Raw genomic sequence first — 19,217 nt, 5'->3', positions numbered from 1 at the left:
GGACGAACCGGCTGCAAAGGAGTTGAGATCCCGCAGAGTTGGAGGCAGCAGAGCCACTCGGTTTGTGATGAGGATGTTGTCTGTGGAGCAGGGTAGACTGTGGGCTTGAGCCAACGATAAGCAGGGAGCAGTGACCAGAAAGTGAGAAAAAAATGTCCATGCGTATAGGAAACAGTCTGGAACTTGCAAGGAGTTCAGTAGAGGTAGTAGCTGGAAAGTGGTGGGTGCTGAGTTTAGGGCAAGGGAGACTACAGGCGGAGCCCGTGCACAGGAGAAATTCACAGCATGAGAAGAGACTGCTGAGGAAGGGATTATTTTCAGAGGTGACAGCCAAGGACATGAGTCAGACCACTGGAAGAGGAAGAGCGTAAGCAGAGGTCATGAGAATTGTGAAGGATGCAAGGGAGCCGGGGCATGGTCCATGGCGTTCATCCTGGGCAGCCACGGGAGTGTCTGAGGCAGTAGGCAGAATCTTCCATTGGGAGGGAGGACAGGACAATGGGCATGAGGGTGGGAACTGACTCTTGAGGACTAGCCAATGTGATGAGTCCACCTGCAGGAAGAATGATGGGGCTGGGGTGGGCCTAGTGAGCTCAGATGCACCCTAGAGTCAGGCCCTGCTCGGTGGCCCGGGAGATTGGGGAAAGGGACCGGACCTCAGGTGTGGTCTGGAGGGCTGGCACGTTGGGTGGAGCGTCTCAGTGCAAGCAAGGGGGTTGTCGAAATGACAAGACAAGGGTCCAGGCTGAGCGGAGAGGCGTATGGCCCCAGGAGCTGGACCAACAAAAGTGGGGGGAGGGGATGCAGGGTGGAGTGAGAAAGAGCACGGGGCCAGGCCGGAGGCTTCAGCCAGAGAGATCCATGTTTGAGATCTTCAAAGTCGAGAGCTCTCCAGGCTGGCCTCTCTGTAGATTTGAAGCTGGGGATGGTGCAGGGGGAGGGGGGTCACTGCAGGGTGGAAGAGGGGAGCAGGGGACAGGGAAGAGAGGCTGAAATCAAGAGACGACTGTCCTCTGGGCAGGGTGCCTACTGAGGGGCGTAGAGAAGAGCCTTCTGAGCCCCCTAACCATGGCCATGCTGGGCTTCTGTTCAGGGGCTGCTGTGGACTAGCCCCAAAGCCAGAGGCCTCCCCCATGTGCAGGGCTTCTTCCTGAACTTCTTGCTGCCCGTCAGTGAGCCCTTTAGAGTCTGCCAACCCAGGGGTGAATTCTATGCTGAGTGGAGAGGTAGAGGAGAGGACTGGCCCTAGAGACACCTCGGAGGTGGGCAGCTGAGGAAAAGTCTGGAGCCTGTGAGGAAGGAGCTCTCAGCCTGAGATTCCTTGAGGCCCAGCCCTGGCAGGCAGCACCTTCTGGGGACTTGGCTGCCTCGCAGACTGTCTGGGGGAGGGCTTGGCCTGGGAATCCTGTTCACCCCCATATACTGAAAGACAATGACAGAACTCTGTCTGCTCAGATCCCAAGAGGGTGGGGCAGACGAAGGGCAGGTTGGGTCCTAGGCAAAACCAGTGTGCACGTGTACACGTGTGGGTGTGTGGGTGTTGTATATTTCCATCTATGTTCAGTTTCCACTGGGGAACAACACCCCAAAGGCCCCAGGGTTTGAAAGCCAAGTTAGAAGAGAGAACTCTAAAGAGCTAAAATAAACAGCCCCAAATAAAGGTAATTACTTCTGGAGGTTTGGGGTCAAGAGAATTCTTTGATGTCAGAGGACCCAGAGGGTGTCGGTCATTATTTGATTTTTAGGAGCAGATTTACCAAAAATGAATGTTTTCTTGGAGTCATGTTAAGGCTTTACATTTAAATATTGATTTCTATTCCTGACATACAAACCAGGGAGCGGACCAGGGCAACACTGTCTGTTAGAACTTTTGGCAGTGATAGAAATCTTCTGCCCCATGTGGTACAGTTGCCGCTAGGCACTCGTGTCTATTGGTCACCTGAAATGTGACTGGTGCAAATGAGGAAATAAATTTCTCACTTGATTTAATCGCCACTGTAACTCAGAGAGCTGCATGGGCCTGGAAGCTCCCATAAGGGCCACGCAAGTCGAACACTGGTGGTCATCCTTAGCTTCGTATTAAAACCCCTGGGGTGCACTGAAACATCTGAAGCCAGACCCACCCCCTTGAAGCTGACTTCCTTGGCCTGGGTGGGGAACCCAGGGAAGGAATCTATTCAGTTCTCCATGGGATCCAATATGGCGGCAGGTGTGAGAACCAGTGTCCCAGGGGAAGGGGAATGTTGCCTGGCGGGGAAACCGGTGTACTGGGAACCAGTTCACCCACAAATAATGGGAAGACTCAACAATGACTCCCCCTGTCCCGTGACTCCAGGGCAAGGGTTTCTCATGAAAGGTGGCCTAAGAAAGATGCTGAACACATAGGAAAAACTTAAGAACCTGGCCACTGGGGTGGAAGCCTTGGTCGTGCTCATGGGCCAGGGGCAGAGAGACGTCTGCTGTGGGCGGCTCAGACACCCCACAGAGGGCCTTTGCCCCCAAAGGGTGGGACTTCCATAAGGGCCTCGGAGGCACAAGGGAGCTGGGGAGATACAGGGGTGGGAGTCCACTTGGAGTGAAGGGCCGACACTGCAATGTGTCCCCTCAGGGATGTCCCCAGCATGTCATAACCCAGACACACAGGAAGAACCTGGGCCCCTTGTCAGCTGTAGGCACGTCCCGGAGACGGGCAGGGACCCGTCCCCGTCTGGTCTTCCCTCTTGTTCTTGCTCCCTTGTTCCCAGCCTGTTGCCTCACTGTCCCCACAGCTTCATCCTCACACCCACCCACCCCACCCACCCTTGATTGGCAACCACTTGGGGTCTTCGTCCCCTGCCGCTCTTTTTCTCTCTTTAACTCTTCTGTGTGTCCTTTCTGATGCCTCTCCTCACCTGCCCCCTCCCCCTGTGTCCCTCCTCCTCTCTCTTTCCTCCCCTGCCCTCCCCCTGGTGTCTTCTCTCCACAGACTTTCCTGGCCTCCAGCGGAGGACTGTATTGCCTGGGTGGAGGCTGCGGGAACGTTGTAATTCCGGGCTGCATGAGCCTGCCCAGCACGCCCGCCAGCTCTCCGCCCCGCAGCTTGCATGCTCGGGCCTGGCTGTGGCTTTGCATGGGGTGGATCCGGCCCCAAGGGCTTCCTTCCCTAAGAGCAGGCGCCCTGGAGGGTCAGGGAGGGGGGGTGCGTGGGCTCTGCAGCAGAAGGCGCATGGCTGCAGTGGCTTTCCTCAGAGCCCTGGGAAACAGGGTAAGGGGTCTCTCTGGCGCCCTCCATCCAGACGGCAGCATCCAGAGAGGACTGTGACTGCTAGCTGGCGCAGGACCTTAGTGACAGCTCGCTGGCACAAGGTCTCTGGGGACACAGGAAGCCTGGCAGGGCTCTCCCCTTCCAGAGTTGTCCGGGTGTCTGAGGCTAGCCTGGCTTAGGACAGCCTTGTGCTCGGTGGGGTGGTGGAGTGGCCGTGGTGAATGGATGGGGACAGAGCAGTCGTGCTTTAGGAAACCTGCACTGAAAGTGTCCTCCGCTCAGTGGCAGCTTGAGGAGAAGGTGCGAAGAGGCAGGAGGCCCCAGGAGGACAGGCAGTGGGCCTGGCTGCAGCCTCACAGGGCCCGGGGCCGAGTCCCCGCTGCCTCTCCTGAGAATGGGCTTAGCGCCCTGCAGGGGCCACCTCCCTCCTTTTGGCTCCCCAAGCCCAGAGCCCTAAGCCTGAGGAGGACCGGGTGCTAGGGTCCGGCAGGGGACACGAGCTGGGGCTGGAACTCCTGTCTGCCGCGGATGTCTCCCCAGCACACACACATTGCCCCTCCCGCCCCGCCTGCTCCTTCCTCTTCTGAGGTGCCACCTCCAGACTGACCTCTGGGGCGCTGGCCCGCAGGACCCGGACGAGAGCGCCCGTATCTCCAGTGCCTTCTTTCGCCTGTTCCGGGTCATGAGGCTGATCAAGCTGCTGAGCCGGGCGGAGGGAGTTCGCACTCTGCTGTGGACCTTCATCAAGTCCTTCCAGGTGTGCCTGCCCAGCCCACCTGAGCGGGGCCCAGGTCAGGTGGACATGGGGGACTTGGAGGGGCTGTGACGGGTATCTGTGTGGCCCGGGGTAGAGCCCCGGTGTGACCATGGGTGCACAGTAGAGCTCGGGGAGGGGCAGGGCTGCAGAGCAGGTGCGTGGAGCCCTGCGCCCTGACCCCCCTCCTCACCTCCAGGCCCTTCCCTACGTGGCCCTCCTCATCGTCATGCTCTTCTTCATCTACGCGGTCATCGGCATGCAGGTGAGAGCAGGAGGGCCCAGCTCAAAGCGGGGATCTGGGCCACGTGGTGGGGGGCATCTGTGGACCCTTGAGGGAGGCCTAATCAGCACGGAGGCTGGACCCTCCACCCTTCCTGCCTCTTCTATCCCGGCCACCATGGGGTCAGATGCGGGACTGAGGAAGGATGCTGGGCACCTTACCCCTGGTGGCTGCACGACTGGTCGGCTGGGAGCCATCCAGGAGGAACCTTGGCACGCTGGTGGACAGCAGGGGCCACCTGAGGAGGGAATCCGGTGTCTCAGTCTACCCCTCTGTGAACCCTGTCCCCCCATTCCCCACATGGAGTCCCTAAGTTGGCTTGTGCTGGGAAAACGTGGTCCTCTCTCCCGCTTCCCTTTGGCTCCGTGGGAAGAACTTCTCCCAATCTTGAAAATAATCTGATTAATTTGGCTTTAGGTCTGCTGTGGCTTGTGGTGAAGGGGATTTGGAGGAAATAGAGGTGAAGGAGGGGAGTAGTGAGGTGGGAGAGGCCAGCAGGGCCTGGGCTGAGGGGAGGCTGCAATCTAGGTCACAAGTGGGGGCCTTTTGTGATTTGCAGATGTTTGGTAAGATCGCCATGGTGGACGGGACCCAGATAAACCGTAACAACAACTTCCAGACCTTCCCGCAAGCTGTGCTGCTGCTCTTCAGGTGTGAGGCTCCCGCTGCCCTGTACCCCTACGTCCCCATCCGCACCCCTGCCCTTGGCAAAGGGCTATACTCTGCCCCTAGGCAGGACCTTGTCTTCTTGGCCCTAGGCCCTGTGCTCTGACAAGATGAGGCTCTCCTATCCTGGTCTTGAAATGTTTAATCCTTTTAGAAGTCAGCTCTGCTCCCCATTGCATGACCCATGCCATTTTTAAAATCCATTTTGAACAAATGGCCCCATATACTCATTTTGCACCGGGCCTCCAAAATGACGTAGCTGGTCCTGGTGGGACCTCATCCCAGTGCAGCAGGAGACAGAGGCCAAATGTCCCTACACGGGAGTGGTGGGGCCTCAGTGGCCTGTGACCTTGCCCCACGTCGGTCAGCACGGTCAGCACGGCGCTCTCCCTTGCGGTCCCCCACCAGAGACTTGAATCACGGATTGACTTTACCCCTGCAGCCAAGAGACCCCTTTTCTTTAGTTCAGTTCCTGCTCATAGTACCCCATAAGGAGCAGCGGAGCCCCGGCACAGAGGGGAAACTGAGGCCCGCCTCACACTGAGCTACTTGGTGAACCTAGGGGTCTAAACTGCCTCTTTTGGTGATGTGGGGATGAGGGGGAAGCCCCAGTCTGCCCACCTGTCCACACCCTGCACCCGCAGGCTGCTGGCCTCCTGAGGGGCCACCCACGAGCAGACAGGCCAACGGGACCCCGTCTCTTCCAGGTGTGCAACGGGTGAGGCATGGCAGGAGATCCTGTTGGCCTGCAGCTACGGCAAGTTGTGTGACCCCGAGTCAGATTATGGCCCGGGTGAGGAGTACACGTGTGGCACCAACTTCGCCTACTACTACTTCATCAGCTTCTACATGCTCTGTGCCTTCCTGGTGAGATGCCCGGAGATGAGCCTGCCCTCCCTTTCCCTGGCAGCTCCTGTCCATCGGGGGTGGGCTTCGGGGACATAAGACACAGGAGACTCTGGTCAGATGGCCCCTTGTTCCACTCAGCCTGGGGGGGGGACTTGATTTTCTGAGAGCTTTATCATGTCCAGAGGGGTTGTTGAAAGTTTTACCCTTTTTGGTTAGCAATTAGTGATCAAAAGAAGAAGTTAAAGGGGTTCTGTCCTGCATAGATAGGGGCCCCCAATAAAGCCACTTGGCCTCCCTACTCCTGTGAAGAGAAAGTTGCCCCATGGCTGAGGCTCTGGAAACAGGGTCCCAGAGGAGGCCTTAATGGGGTTAGAAACAGTGCAGATTGTTCTGGAATCCCGGGTCTGCTGTCTGTTCATGTGGAAGGTGAAGAGCCAGCGCCGTCTGTGGGCTGTCGTTCCTTCACTCTTTCTTCTTTTTCTATATTCAGTTAAAAACTGTTGTATGAGCATCCTGGGCTCCGTGCAGAGGGTAGAAACATGCTAAGACCCAGTCTGGCCCTGGAGGAGCTCCCTGGTTACTGGGGAACCCATGTGGGAGCAAGTCTCGCCTTTCAAAGGGACGGTCACTATACACAGACAAGGCAGGAGCAGTAATAGGGCATGGTCCAGTGAGGACACTGATGGGGTCATCCCTCTGGGCTGGGGGTAAGTGGCTGAGATTGGAAGAGCTTGAGCTGGGCTTTTAAGGTTGAGCACAAAGACCCCCATCAGAGGACACTACCCGTGCGGGAGCACAAGGGTGTGACACGGGTTGCTCGTGTCGGGGAGGTAGGTCATTCAGAAGGTCTGCAAGAAAGGACCCCCTTACCCACTGGATACCCCCCAGCCCCCACCCCTCTCCCCATTATCACCTGCCTTTCCAGGTGGGAACCCTCTGTTCTCGCCTTACAGATCATCAACCTCTTTGTTGCTGTCATCATGGACAACTTTGACTACCTTACACGGGACTGGTCCATTCTGGGCCCTCATCACCTGGATGAGTTCAAGGCCATTTGGGCAGAGTATGACCCAGAGGCTAAGTGAGTCCTATCTATAGGCTCTGGGCGGGGCCATCCATCAGCTGTCCCCCCTTCCATCCTAGACTGCGTCCTGGTGTCCCTACAGGGAGTCACTCTCCAGTTTTATAAGAATGAGTGGCCTCCCTCTCCTTTCATTATCTGATGTTCCAGATCAGAAAATTGGAGTTTCTTAGGGTTGGAAGGGATCCCACAGGCTCCCAGGGCAGAAAACCCCTTGACTTTATCGGGAAATGGTCATCCAGCTTTTGCCTGGACACATCCAGGAGCAAGGAACTCAGTGCCTCAGTTGGCCCTGGCTAGGCAGTTGTAGTCCAGGAACCAATAGCATCCTAGCTTCATTAAAATACAGAGCTCTGGCTCCCTGCCCCCCTACCATGCCGACTTACTGAATCAGAACCCTCATTAATTATTAGCCTCATCCTCAGGGCGTTTGTGTGCTTGTTAACCCTTGGGAAGTACTACTGCTTTACATTCTTTCTAGAAAGATAATAAGCTCATATTTGACCAATGTTGCCCAGGCATCAGGCCCTGTGCTAACCACTGCAAACATCATCTCATTTAATCCTTACCACAACAACCTGTGACACAGCTCTCCAGCTCTCTACAAGTCTTGGGAAGTGGGCTTCCACCTCCCGTGATCCACACCCTCTACATCTATTAATATAACCCAAGAGCCCCCAGTCAGCTCAAACAGAGCCCAAGGAAAGCTCTGCCGTGGTGCAAATGAAGTCCAGGTTCCAGACCTGGAGATCCCACATCTGAGGATGTTCTGTTCTCAAAAGGACATCTGCCCCCCCACAAAGGACAGCCCATTCCTGGTGGTGGGCAATAGTGAACCCAAACATTGTTTCTTCTTTAAAGAGGGAGCACAGCTTCTACTTCCTTGGACAATAGGAAGCATTGCCCTGTGGCCTGGCTCTCTTGCCCTTGGTCCCTTGTCTGAGCAGCTGGAGGGAGCTTCTGGGTGGGGCTGCAGGGAGACAAGTCCATGTGTCCTCCTGCAGGGGCAGAATCAAACACCTGGATGTGGTGACCCTGTTGAGACGGATCCAGCCCCCTCTGGGCTTCGGGAAGTTCTGTCCCCACCGGGTGGCCTGTAAGGTAAACAGCGCTGCTAAGGAGGGGTGGCCTCCAGGAAAGAAAGAGGCTTAGGCACCTTGGGACAGGGAAGCTGGTGAGGGAGGGCCTGATTGGATGAGTCATTTCACAGCAATCATCTCCTTCATCCCCAAGTTCCTCCCTGAGGACCTCAGGTCTCAGCAGTGTCCCCCCAACTCATCTTTCCATTCCCTTGTGAAGGGCGTCCTGAATCACCCACACCCCCAGCCTTCATGTTCCCCCCTCCCCCGGTCCACAGACCAGGCTGGAATGACCCGCCACACCTGGCCTGGTCCCAGCTTGGCAGTCAGCCACTGCCCTCCCTTCACAGCGGCTGGTGGGCATGAACATGCCCTTGAACAGCGATGGCACGGTCACCTTCAACGCCACCCTCTTCGCCCTGGTCCGCACGGCACTCAAGATCAAGACGGAAGGTGAGGGCTTTCTAGCGTGCGGCCCCCCTCCCTTCTCTCAGAGGATGAGTTTTCTGGTGCAGATTCTGCCAGATTCTCAGAGCTAAAAGTTGGAGCAAAGAGCCATGTGGAAAAGTAGAAGGAGGACCCCGACCATGACCACAACATTCTCATGCCTTTCAGGGCTTAGATAGAGCTCGAAAATTCTCTACAGGCCAAGGTCCCTAAGGATCTATTCCCAAGCAGCCATGTCTGAACGGGGCCAGAGAAGTGGCAGTGTTAGCACAGAGGGGAGGGTCACCTGAGGTTTGGCTCTGGGCAGGAGCAGAGGAGCTCCTCAGGTTGCAGTGGGTGGGCAGTCCACACTCAGCTCCACTAACCCCACAGGTTCCCCCCGCACCCCGCCAGGAAGGCAGACATGGAGGAAGCTGGGAAAGGAGGCGGGGTGGGGGAGCTTGGTATTATTCCTGAGCCCTCTCTCAGGGCTCGGCTCTATCAGAGCCATCCCCCAAGGGCATCAGAACCTCTGCCAACATCTAGGACAGCCCCAGGGAACGTTTTCTCAGAGGGCAAGGAGAGGAGGGCCAAGAGTCAAGAATTGGAGAAAGGAAGTTAGGGCAGCAGGAAGGCTGCAGGGGTCTTTGGAAAGACCACAGGGCATGGGGATTTGGGGGCTTTTGAGGGGAAAGGGAAAAGAGTAGGAGATGTCAGACAGCTTTCAAAGGCAGCCACTTTGAGCAGTGGAAGCCAAGGCTTGTGGGGAGTGAATACATGACCCAAGGTTTGGGCTGCCCCAGGGGGACGGTGATGCCCTCCCGCCATGCCCAGTGCTCAGCCCAATAGCTGCCCAAACCAATCAACCAACCAATGAACAAACAAACAAGACCTCAGCCAACATTTGTTGAGTGAGGTGTTCGGAGAATCCCAGGCGATTTGTCAAGTGCCGTTGACTTGGGCTGGGTGACTTTAGGACTGCCTCCACCCGTCCCTTGCCCCAGGTAACTTTGAGCAGGCCAATGAGGAGCTGAGGGCCATCATCAAGAAGATCTGGAAGAGAACCAGCATGAAGCTCCTGGACCAGGTCATTCCTCCAATAGGAGGTGCGTGCTGCTTTGGGAGACCAGAGTCCAGAAGCAGCTGAGGAGAGGGGATAAGGGACATCTCCAGGAAGCCCTGTGAGAATCTGAAAATGGCCCAGACACTTTGTAAATACCTTGGATAGACCCCGTGGTGGCCATCAGGACTGGTGCTAGACTTAGGATGGGAATTGCCCACTGTCCAAGTCAGCAAGGAGAGGCATGTCCTGAATGTCCCAGTCCTGGCTATCCCCGGCTCCCACTCCAAACCTGGTTCAGATTCTTACCCACCTTCAGGACATCCCTTTTTGGCTCCTCTGCAGATGATGAGGTGACTGTGGGGAAGTTTTACGCCACGTTTCTGATCCAGGAGCACTTCCGCAAGTTCATGAAGCGCCAGGAAGAGTATTATGGGTATCGGCCCAAGAAGGACATCATACAGATCCAGGTAAGGCCTGGATGGACCTGAAGTCCCAGGGACTCCAGTGAGCCAGGTCTCCAGGCTCCAGCTCCCTCTTCATGTCCTTGAAGGCCAGTGATGGAGGCCCAGAGGGAAGGATGATGGGACCAAAAGAAATGGGATTTTTTTCAAAAGAGAGATTTGAGTGCTTAAAATGATCCACTGGTAGGCAAAGAAATTTAAAACTTTGTTTCATCTCATCTGTTTTTTATTTCTATTTTTTGGTGTTAACCAGACACACAATTTACAAATTCAAAAATATGCATGCATTTGGGCTGTGTGCTTGAAAACATTTCAATTGCAATTTTTACTTTAAAACAATTTCAAAATTTTAGAAGTCGCATGTACAACGGTACAACTTTTTTCCTGAACCATTTGAGAGTAATTCCCAACATAATGTTTCATCAACCCAGAACATTTTCACATGCAGCAAGGGCATTCTCCGTAATTCTCCTACATAATCACAATGTAACCACTAGAATCAGGAAATTAACACTGAGACTTTATGATCATCAAATCCTCGGGCCTCATGCCAATTTCACCAGTTGTCCCAGTGATGTCCTTTATAGTAAAAGGATCCACTCCAGAATTGTACACAGCATTTAGTTTCTATATCTCTTTAGACTCTTCTACCCAGAACAGTTTCCCAGTCTTTCCTTGACTGACCTTGACACTTTGGAAGATTGCCAGGATATCCTTCAGTTTGAGTTCACGTGTTGTTTTTTCATGATAGGGTTAAGATACACTGATCCTGGACAGGAATGTCACAGAAATGATGTTGTGTTCTCGTTGCAAGCTATCAGATGATAGCAATCTTGGTTCATCCCATTGCTTTGATCAACTCAAAAAATGATATGAATGATATGTTCATTCAAAAGAGATCATTTGTCTAGGAGATTGTACTGAGTAAAAAGATTTTTCCACCTGGAGGCCTGGGAGGGTATGAAATCACCCATGAGGTTGAGAGAAGACTCCTTGGGAGCCATTAGGATTTGGGCCATCCCGGTGGTCAGAGCAGGGCCTCCCGGAGCCTTGGGATGTTGAATGTCCAGGAGAGGGTGGGGCTGGAGTTGGGGCTAGAAATGAGCGAGGCCATGGGAAGCAGTCTGGTCTCTCTCACTAGACTGGAGGGGTCACTGAGCTTCTGTCCCCAGGCTGGACTGCGGACCATTGAGGAAGAGGCCGCCCCAGAGATCCGCCGTACCATCTCAGGAGACCTGACGGCAGAAGAGGAACTGGAGAGAGCCATGGTGGAGGCTGCGATGGAGGAAGGGATATTCCGGGTAAGTGAAGACTGTGGCCACCCCGTGTGTTCTAGGCACGGGAAGCAGCAACATCTCATAGTGACGAGGGCCAGGAGCCCCACCATACCGGAGGAGAATTTGGAAGCTGAAGACATCTATAGCCCACATCTCTTGGGACTCAGAATCCTACTGGACCCAACCTCCTGGAGTTGTCAAATATGACACATACTCTTTTCGTTTCCTCTACCAAACCTCACTCCTGTCCTCACCTCCCCAAGAGCCCTAGTTTACATTCATCTCTTGGAATCCCTTCATTATCAAATGGCGTGCCTGTTTCCCGTTACACTGGTCCTCAATCCTTAGCCTTCTAGAATTTTTTATGACACTATAGAATTAAAAGGTCCTTAATGACCACCTAGTTAAAACTTTTTGAGTTATTCCTGAGGAAATTGTGACCCAAAGAGATGATATGGGATAGCCAATATCACTTCAGCAAGTTAGTTTTAGACATGGGACTAGAACCAGTTCTCCAGACTCCCAATCCAGTGATCTTTCCATGACAATGTATTTCCCCATCTGGATGTCTGTAGTTTGTACAGATGTCTGTAGTCTGTAGTCTGTAGGCTCCTACGTAGTTCCTTAGTTGTGTCCTATCTACCCCCATTTAATTGAAAACTCTCTGAAGAGGGAGATCGTGAGCTCTTCTCTGCCCTCACAGCCCAGTCCATTCTCCTCTGGCCTTACAGGATTTGTCTTCCAATGCCATCATTTGTTCCCAGGATGTTATTCCAGGATGGCAGTCCCCATGCACTCTCAGCTCCCATCCCCCCATCACGGCTCTCAGCCCTTACACTCTTCTCCTTGACCCTAGAGGACTGGAGGCCTCTTTGGACAGGTGGACAACTTCCTGGAAAGGACCAACTCCCTGCCCCCTGTCATGGCCAACCAGAGACCGCTCCAGTTTGCTGAGATAGAGATGGAAGAACTGGAATCACCTGTCTTCTTGGAGGATTTCCCTCAAGATCCACACACCAACCCTCTGGCTCATGCCAATACCAACAATGCCAATGCCAACATTGCCTATGGCAACAGCAACCATAGCAACAGGCAGGTGTTTTCAAAGTAGTGGCAGCAACTGACAGCTTTGGATGTAGGGGCCCTCGGGTAGGGCTGGGAAGACATATTTAGTGGGTTCCAGGTCCTTTAGGAGGAGGACATCCTGAAATGTATAGATTGTCTTTTGCTTACCTCTGTGTCCTTTGGGATCCCTCCACCTTAAAGCAAGAGGAGGGCCTGGGCTTCAGAGACTCCTTTGGCCAGCAGAGGGCAGCATTGGCACAAATGCCCTGTGGTTCCTTCTTTCCGTCCTCTGGTCTAAGGTCTAAGGTCTAACCTCTTGAACATAGCAGGTTAGGAAGAGAGAGAATTACTACAAAAAGCTGCAGAAAATTAAACTGTTGGATTTAGGTTCTGGGAGATGTCATTGCTAAGTGGGTCTTCTCTCTCCCACCCTGAGCTGCAAACTAAATATAATAGACAATTACGTAAGTGTCACGAAAAACAGCAGGATGAGGGGGAGAGCTTCTCGGAAATCGTCACCTGTGGGCTGATGTCCAAGCAGAGCTTCTGTTCTAGGTAGGAGGACCTGGCAAGGCTGTCACACACCGTCAGAAATGGGCAGGAGAGGGCAGATGCCCGGTGAGCAGCTACTCCCGCCGGGGCTAGGGCTGCCTACACCCCCTTCCATTCAGAGCCCCACAGGCCCGGAAGTGCGCCTGGGTCACCATGGTGCTGGATGTTCCGGGGCTACAGAAGCATGAGACCTGGACCTTGACCTGAAAGGACTGTAGTCTCCTTGGGACATGTGTCCTGTGTGCCCTGAGAATGCAGGCGTCCTGATCACCAGGGGCTGGAAAGGCCTAGAACAGAGCTAAGCAATGTTTCTCAGCCTCCATGTGCCAGCCTCCACTCCACCACTGTCTCTCGGCCTTCCAAAATAGCAGTGCCTGGGGCCTCACCACAGACTCTGGGGATGGGACACGGCCACTACTGGTTGATCCAATGTGCCACCGAGGATAAGAACCAGTGTCCGAGAGGGTGTGAGGCTGGGGCTGGGCCTCAAAAGGTGAACAGAATGTGGAAAGGGTAGAAGAATGGCATCCCTTGGGCAAAGGAGAGGAGGTGGGGACGCATTTGGCTTCTTTCTCTTAGCTGGCCAGGACTGGCCGACCAGAGAGCGGAGTGATCCCCAGCCCTGGAGTCAGGACAACACCAGTGATAGGTCCAGACCCTGAGGGGCCACGGAGGGACGGAATGGTGGGAGGACCAGCAGCCTGCTCTCACTCAGCAGCTTTGCTTCCATTTCAGCCTCCACTATGAAAGGGAGTTCCCTGAAGAGACAGAGACGCCTGCTGCCAGAGGAGGAGCTTTTGGTCAACCCCGAAGGGTCCTGGGTCAGTCTTTTCTGGGTGCTCTAGAAGCTGAGCAATCTGCCAGAGAGGGTTGGGGAGCCTGGCTCTCTCCTTACACTAGGGGAATCTGGCTGGGAGCCTGTCGCTATGGGAGCCAGCTGGGCCTGGGGTGGACGAGCTGTCAGCTCCTCATCCGGGTGGGGGAGAAGGGTACCAACTAGGTAACTGAGTGAGGCGTGAAGGGGGCAGGCCAGGAAACTCACACCCTCCGTACTCCCCTCTCTGAAGGACAGCCCCTGGCCACATTGACCCCTTGGCCCTGGGGTCCTTCAGGAGATAGTTTGGCGACCTCCCAGCAGGTCCTAGACCACTGTGTGTGACATCAGGAGCCTTGAGGATGCCCAAGTTCGATGGAGATGAGGGCACTTGCCCTGCTCCTCAGAGCACGCGCGCGCAAACACACACACACACACACACAACACATACACACACTTTTACATGCAAACACACATGGAAATACTGAAGAAGATCTTGACCAGATCTGGTCAAACTCTGGCCCTGATCCCTCCCCCTTTTCAAACCCACAAGGACAGAGACCAGGGCAAGTAGAGGGGCAAGGAGACAACACAGGGTCCTACCCAGGCTGGACTTGGTTGGATCTTAGCATGTGCACCCCCTCCCCACACAGGACGCCCTCCACAGCCCCAGGGCTCTCAGGGAGCTCTCAGGGTCTGGCTGTCTGGCTGAGCAGAGCTCCCCTGACTCCGGGCCCCTGGCAGGAGTCAGAAGCCCCTCTTGCCCTTGGTCTGTCTTGCCCCACAGGACCCCACAGCAAATCCTGTGTGGAAAAGCTAAAAGAACAGCTGACCCAGAGAGAAATGCCCAGATCCCAAGCATCTCCTGCCCCTTCCCAGGTAATGGGGCAGAGGCTTGGGAAGAAACTCTATACAGAGGAAGGGGGCCACCATTATTTCCCCATTAATAACAGAAAGGGTCAGCCTCCTGGGTCCTTCCCTCTCTGTGGGTCTTGGCTGAGGCTCCCTCGGAAGAGCTGCAGTTTCACGGGATCCCAGGGGCCCCAGCATCCCCGTTGGGGGTCTCTGCTGTTTGCATTTGGAACAGCGTGCCAGCACCGAGCCTCCCCTGCCTGAGGAGAGGAGGAGGCACAGCCCAGGGTCTCTGCCCGAGCAAGCATCCCACAGCAGTAGGACCAAGCACAGTAGTTCCCAGTGCCAGACTCCAGCGACAGCCCAGCTGATTCAAGAGGTGAGGTGGCGGCGGGCCCAGAGCAGTGGGCGGCATTCAGGGTGGCTCTGGGCTGGCCAATAGAGGCAGACCCCTGAGGCGGTGCCCCAGGAGAACCCACCTGGCCTTCTGTCCTCCCTGCAGGCTCTGGTTCGAGGCGGCCTAGACACCTTGGCGGTTGATGCTAACTTTGTCATGGCGACCGGCCAGGCCCTGGCAGACGCCTGCCAGATGGCACCAGAGGACATGGAGGTGGCAGCCACGGAACTGCTGAAAAGACAAGAGTCCCCAGAGGGCCTGACCATGGCCCGGGGACGCTGGAGCCTCAGGTCCTCGCTGGGCAGCCTTGACCAGCATCAGGGCTCCCAGGAGACCCTGATCCCCCCCAGGCTGTGAAGACCCTCACAGCAGGGGCTTAGAGCTAGCATCCCCCACGGTGAGGGTGGGGTGGCTGGGGCAGAAAAGGGCTAGCCCCCTGCAGAGACCCCTCTCTCTCCGAGTCTCAGTGGATAGGCTGAGTAGGGGTAGTCAGGAACCACTGAAAAAAGATCAGGAAGAAGTTGACTGACGGGCTGTTCTTCTCACCAGCAAGAGGCACGGTTGGATGGAGCTTCCAACGTCATTCAAATAGACCCACCAGTGCCAGTGTCTGGCTGGCAGAAGGCCACTCCCCCCAGCAGGACATTAAAGTCTCAGGCCTATGACATTGGCACCTGGTGCCTGCTCGTCTCCTTTTTTGGAAACGTTTCCTACTGTTCTCCTCACTCTTCCCTCTTCCCCATTCCATTTCCCAGGAGCCCCGCTCAAGGGCTTGGGGGCCTGGGCCTGGGAGGACAGAGTCCCCAGAGGGCCTGGCTAGGGCCTGGGGACGCTGGAGCCTCAGGTCCTCGCTGGGCAGCCTCTGGCTGCAGAACTGTGGTCCCAGGCCATCTCAGTGCTCCTCTCCTCCCACCTCAACACCAGTGGCTTCCCCCACACCTCCCCTCAACAGCCTGGTGTCCTCCTCCGCAGAGACACAGGCCACCACAGGGTCCCTCCCCCAGCTCCTCTCACCAAGCTGATGGACTTGTCTGCCTTTGTCTCTTGCTCCCCTCCCTCCCTCCTGACCCTGAGGAAGCCTGGAATCTCCTCCAGCCAACTCCTGGGATTCTTCCCCAGCCAGTCTCCCATCTCCCCCTCACCCACTCCTCCCTCTGTCTGTAGGACACATTCGAGATGTTTCCATCTTAACAACATGTCCTTGCTGCTGTTCTGGTTACCTACATGAGGTCAGTTGGGCTATCTGTCTGTCTGTCTGTCTAGTGCATTCCTGAAGACCGGAGTTCTTACCTGGGTTGTCTCCTCCTCCACATTTTCATTCCTAGTTCCCATTTCTCATCCCCCATGCAGCCTGACTGCTGCCCATCAGTCACCAGTATCTCCCACAACCTTGTTGCCAATCTAGGAGGCCCAAGTCCTTACCTTCCTTGATTTCTAGGCAGTGTTAGGAACAACTTACCTCTCTCTCTTTCCTGACATGCCTATACCCCTGGATCTCCCAAATTTCCCCCTACCCTTCAAGTGCTCCAACCCCACGCTTCCCTGCGAGCTCTCGCCGGGCCCACCTACCTCTCTGGTGGGGGATGGATCCCTCAGGGCTCTGTGTTCTGGATCCTTCTTTCCACTTGGGAAGTGTCCCTGGATGCTCTTAGCGACTCGCATTTCAGCTGCATCTGTTGATAATTCCCAATTCCATACGGCTAGAGCGAATCCCCATATCCTTCTCCCCGACAACTCACGTATGTCCTACCTATCGTGTCCAAACTCAGGCTTGCTGTCCTTTCCCCAGAGGCTGTGGCTACTCCGGTGTTGCTGATCTCAAGGAAACCCACCCTGTTCAATCCAGAAGCCTGTGTGTTGTCTGGGCTCCCAGCTTGCCCCCACAGACTCAGCCTCCTAAGTCTGTCTTTGTGTCCACAGTGACTTCCCTAATATGTTCAATCAATGATTCATGCCTCCTCTTTTTTCTTTAAGATCTTTATTTATTTATTTTTTTTGAGATAGAGGGTGCATGGGGGTGGGGGGGTCTGCGGAGGGAAAGGGATAGAGGGAGAGGGAGAAGCAGGCTCCCTGCTGAGCAGGGAGCCCAACATGGGGCTTGATCCCAAGACCCTGAGATCATGTGCTGAGCTGAAGGCAGACTTTTAACCAACTGAACCACCCAGGCAGCCCCATTTCTTGCTTCTTCTATTGCAAGAGCCTCTGGCCTTCCGTCTTGGCCTCCTCTCTTCTCTTCCCCCCGTCTGTCTCTGATCTTTCTAAAAGAAGAACCTGTTATCTTATTCCTTCGCTTAAAAGCCTTAAAGGCACCCCCAAATCCTCAGAATATCGTGCAAACCCTTGCCTCTGCTTACAGGCCTCCCCTGGGCCCCTGCCCTGCCTCCTGCTCTCCTGCAGACCCGCCAGGGGGAGCTGCCCTCACCTCTGAGTTCCACCACGCCTTCATCTCTGGAAAACCATAGGAAGCCTCAGCCCCACGGACCCCTCCCTAGTCGTCTTTCAATTCTCAGCTGTGCTATTGCTTCCTGCAGAAAGCTTTCCCCGAACGACCTTCCGAAGTCTGGCCCAGAAACATGGCACCTGCCCCCCCACCCCCAGTACAGCAGGGGGTCATAACTGCTGGTTTACTGTTACCCCAGCCAAAGCAGGTCCACTTTGTTTGAAGTTATGCCCCCAAAGCTGAGCACTTTTCAACCCAGACCAGTGGCTCCATAACTGTGAATAAGTACAGGACAAGGGCAAGAAGCACGGACCCTTCCCTCCACCCGCTGCCTGCCCTGCGTCCCCCACCTGGGCTCCGTAGCCTCCGCCATCTTGGCTGTCTGTCCAGGCCCAGGGGAGGCAGGGAGGAGGCGCTCTGCTTCCAGGGGCAACGAGCATGTGGCACTTCACCTCAGCCCTACACACACACACACATACACACACATACACACGCACGCACAGCTGCCAGGCTGCTCCCATAAAGCCCTAAAGGAACAGTATGGAAGGAGGAGAGCTGAGACGGGAGCAAGGGGAACAGGCTGGTGTGGAGGGGAGGCAGACCCCTCTACTCAGCAGGACTGTCAGAGACAGTGCGCCCGTAGGGGCTGGTGGGGCCACCTTCTGTCACAAGGGGGAGGGGGGGAGCAGGCCAGAGGCAGTGTCTGCTGGACCCTGTCTTCTCCTTGCTGATTGCCTGCAGACTTGGAGCCCAGCTGCTGGGTGTGGGGTGTGCCAAAAGGGACGGGGGTGCAGCTGGTGGGAGGGGACGGGCACAAAGCCTCATGCAGAGCCCTCCCATCTGGAAGGTGTGAAGCTCAGAGGGACGGTCTCTGGAAAGCCAGTGGGGGGGTGCCCCCCTGCTCCAATGTATCTTCAGAGTAGGGAGGAGCTCCAGGGCCCTGCTCTCCAGCGGCGGCGAGTGTGGTGGTGTGGAGGCCAGGCTCTCCATGGGGCTGAGTGATGCTTAAAGGAAACAGACAGGTACTCTCGGCGCCGTGTTTCAGAGCCTCGACTAGGAAGCCAGACGCATTCGGACCTGAATCCCCTTCACCTACCTTCATGCAGTGGTGTCAGGCAGTTCACACAGCCCTCTTAAGCTTCTACCCCTCCGTCCGTAAAATGGGACTAATTCCTACTTCCAGGGTGCTGGATGGTACAACAGTGGCCAGGTAAAGACCTGCTTGGTAAGAAGCTGTTGCTTTCTGTTTGATGCTGGCTAGTGAGAGAGCCAGACCCTTAAACTGGGGGGACAATGAGCTCAGGGGCATGCAGGACCTCTTAGGGAAGGCTGGGCCACATGACTATCAGCCCAGGGGTCTCTGGATCCTGCCGCATCCCCCACGGGCCCTGCCGGCTCCCAGGATAGCCCGGGGTTGGAGAGGCCAGCTCCTGCCTCTGGAGAAGCCACTATGGAAGGCATTGCCAACCCAGAGCTGACCTTGACCCCCATTTTCCTGGCATCGGATCCCAATAACGTGTCACTCCTGCCGTGGGGCTGACAGCTTGTGGAGCCAGGTGACTCTCTCTTGTATTGTGTGACGCCTTTTATTACGGCATTTATCACCTTGCAGTGAAAGTCGGAGTATTATGGCATTTATTACCTTGCAGTGACACTTGGAGTTTACACTTTGTTTTTTCTACTAAGAGTTCCTCAAGGACAGTGAGTTTCTTTATCAAGTCTGTATCCCCAGCAAGGAGCAAAGGAAGGAAGGGAGGAAGGAAGGAGGGGAGGGAGGGACAGATGAGCAGGGGAGGGAGGGTGGGTAAGGGAACAACAGCACAGTCACTGGCTAAATGACATGTATTAGATTGGATTGTTTGAAATTGTTGATATTCAGTCCCTTTTGTCTATGAAACAGCAATTTTATCATCC

At 55.3% G+C, this 19,217-nt stretch overlaps 1 protein-coding gene across 3 annotated transcripts in view; it reads left to right on the top strand.

Annotated features, from left to right (window-relative positions):
* Positions 1-16,824, top strand: part of CACNA1S (calcium voltage-gated channel subunit alpha1 S) — a 69,205-nt gene extending 52,381 nt beyond the window's left edge. Inside the window, exons 29-44 of one of the 3 annotated variants that reach the window (XM_047705016.1) lie at positions 2,966-3,022; positions 3,873-4,001; positions 4,198-4,263; positions 4,841-4,932; positions 5,655-5,814; positions 6,750-6,877; positions 7,882-7,978; positions 8,307-8,409; positions 9,387-9,488; positions 9,788-9,912; positions 11,079-11,207; positions 12,040-12,275; positions 13,536-13,621; positions 14,402-14,493; positions 16,028-16,092; positions 16,653-16,824. In XM_047705016.1, coding sequence (XP_047560972.1) covers positions 2,966-3,022; positions 3,873-4,001; positions 4,198-4,263; positions 4,841-4,932; positions 5,655-5,814; positions 6,750-6,877; positions 7,882-7,978; positions 8,307-8,409; positions 9,387-9,488; positions 9,788-9,912; positions 11,079-11,207; positions 12,040-12,275; positions 13,536-13,621; positions 14,402-14,493; positions 16,028-16,054 — 1,629 coding nt within the window. In that variant the 3' untranslated portion in view covers positions 16,055-16,092; positions 16,653-16,824. Of the gene's footprint in view, positions 1-2,965; positions 3,023-3,872; positions 4,002-4,197; positions 4,264-4,840; positions 4,933-5,654; positions 5,815-6,749; positions 6,878-7,881; positions 7,979-8,306; positions 8,410-9,386; positions 9,489-9,787; positions 9,913-11,078; positions 11,208-12,039; positions 12,276-13,535; positions 13,622-14,401; positions 14,494-14,701; positions 14,846-14,968; positions 15,537-16,027; positions 16,093-16,652 lie in introns of those variants that run through there. The other 2 variants (XM_047705014.1, XM_047705015.1) reach the window with 2 other exon arrangements.
* The last annotated feature ends 2,393 nt before the right edge of the window (positions 16,825-19,217 follow it).

The sequence above is a fragment of the Lutra lutra genome, chromosome 15 (genome assembly GCF_902655055.1).
Source record: "Lutra lutra chromosome 15, mLutLut1.2, whole genome shotgun sequence".
Classification (NCBI taxonomy): Eukaryota; Metazoa; Chordata; class Mammalia; order Carnivora; family Mustelidae; genus Lutra; species Lutra lutra.
Note: the sequence above shows the minus strand (reverse complement) of the source record. Positions and strands in the feature narration are given on the sequence as shown.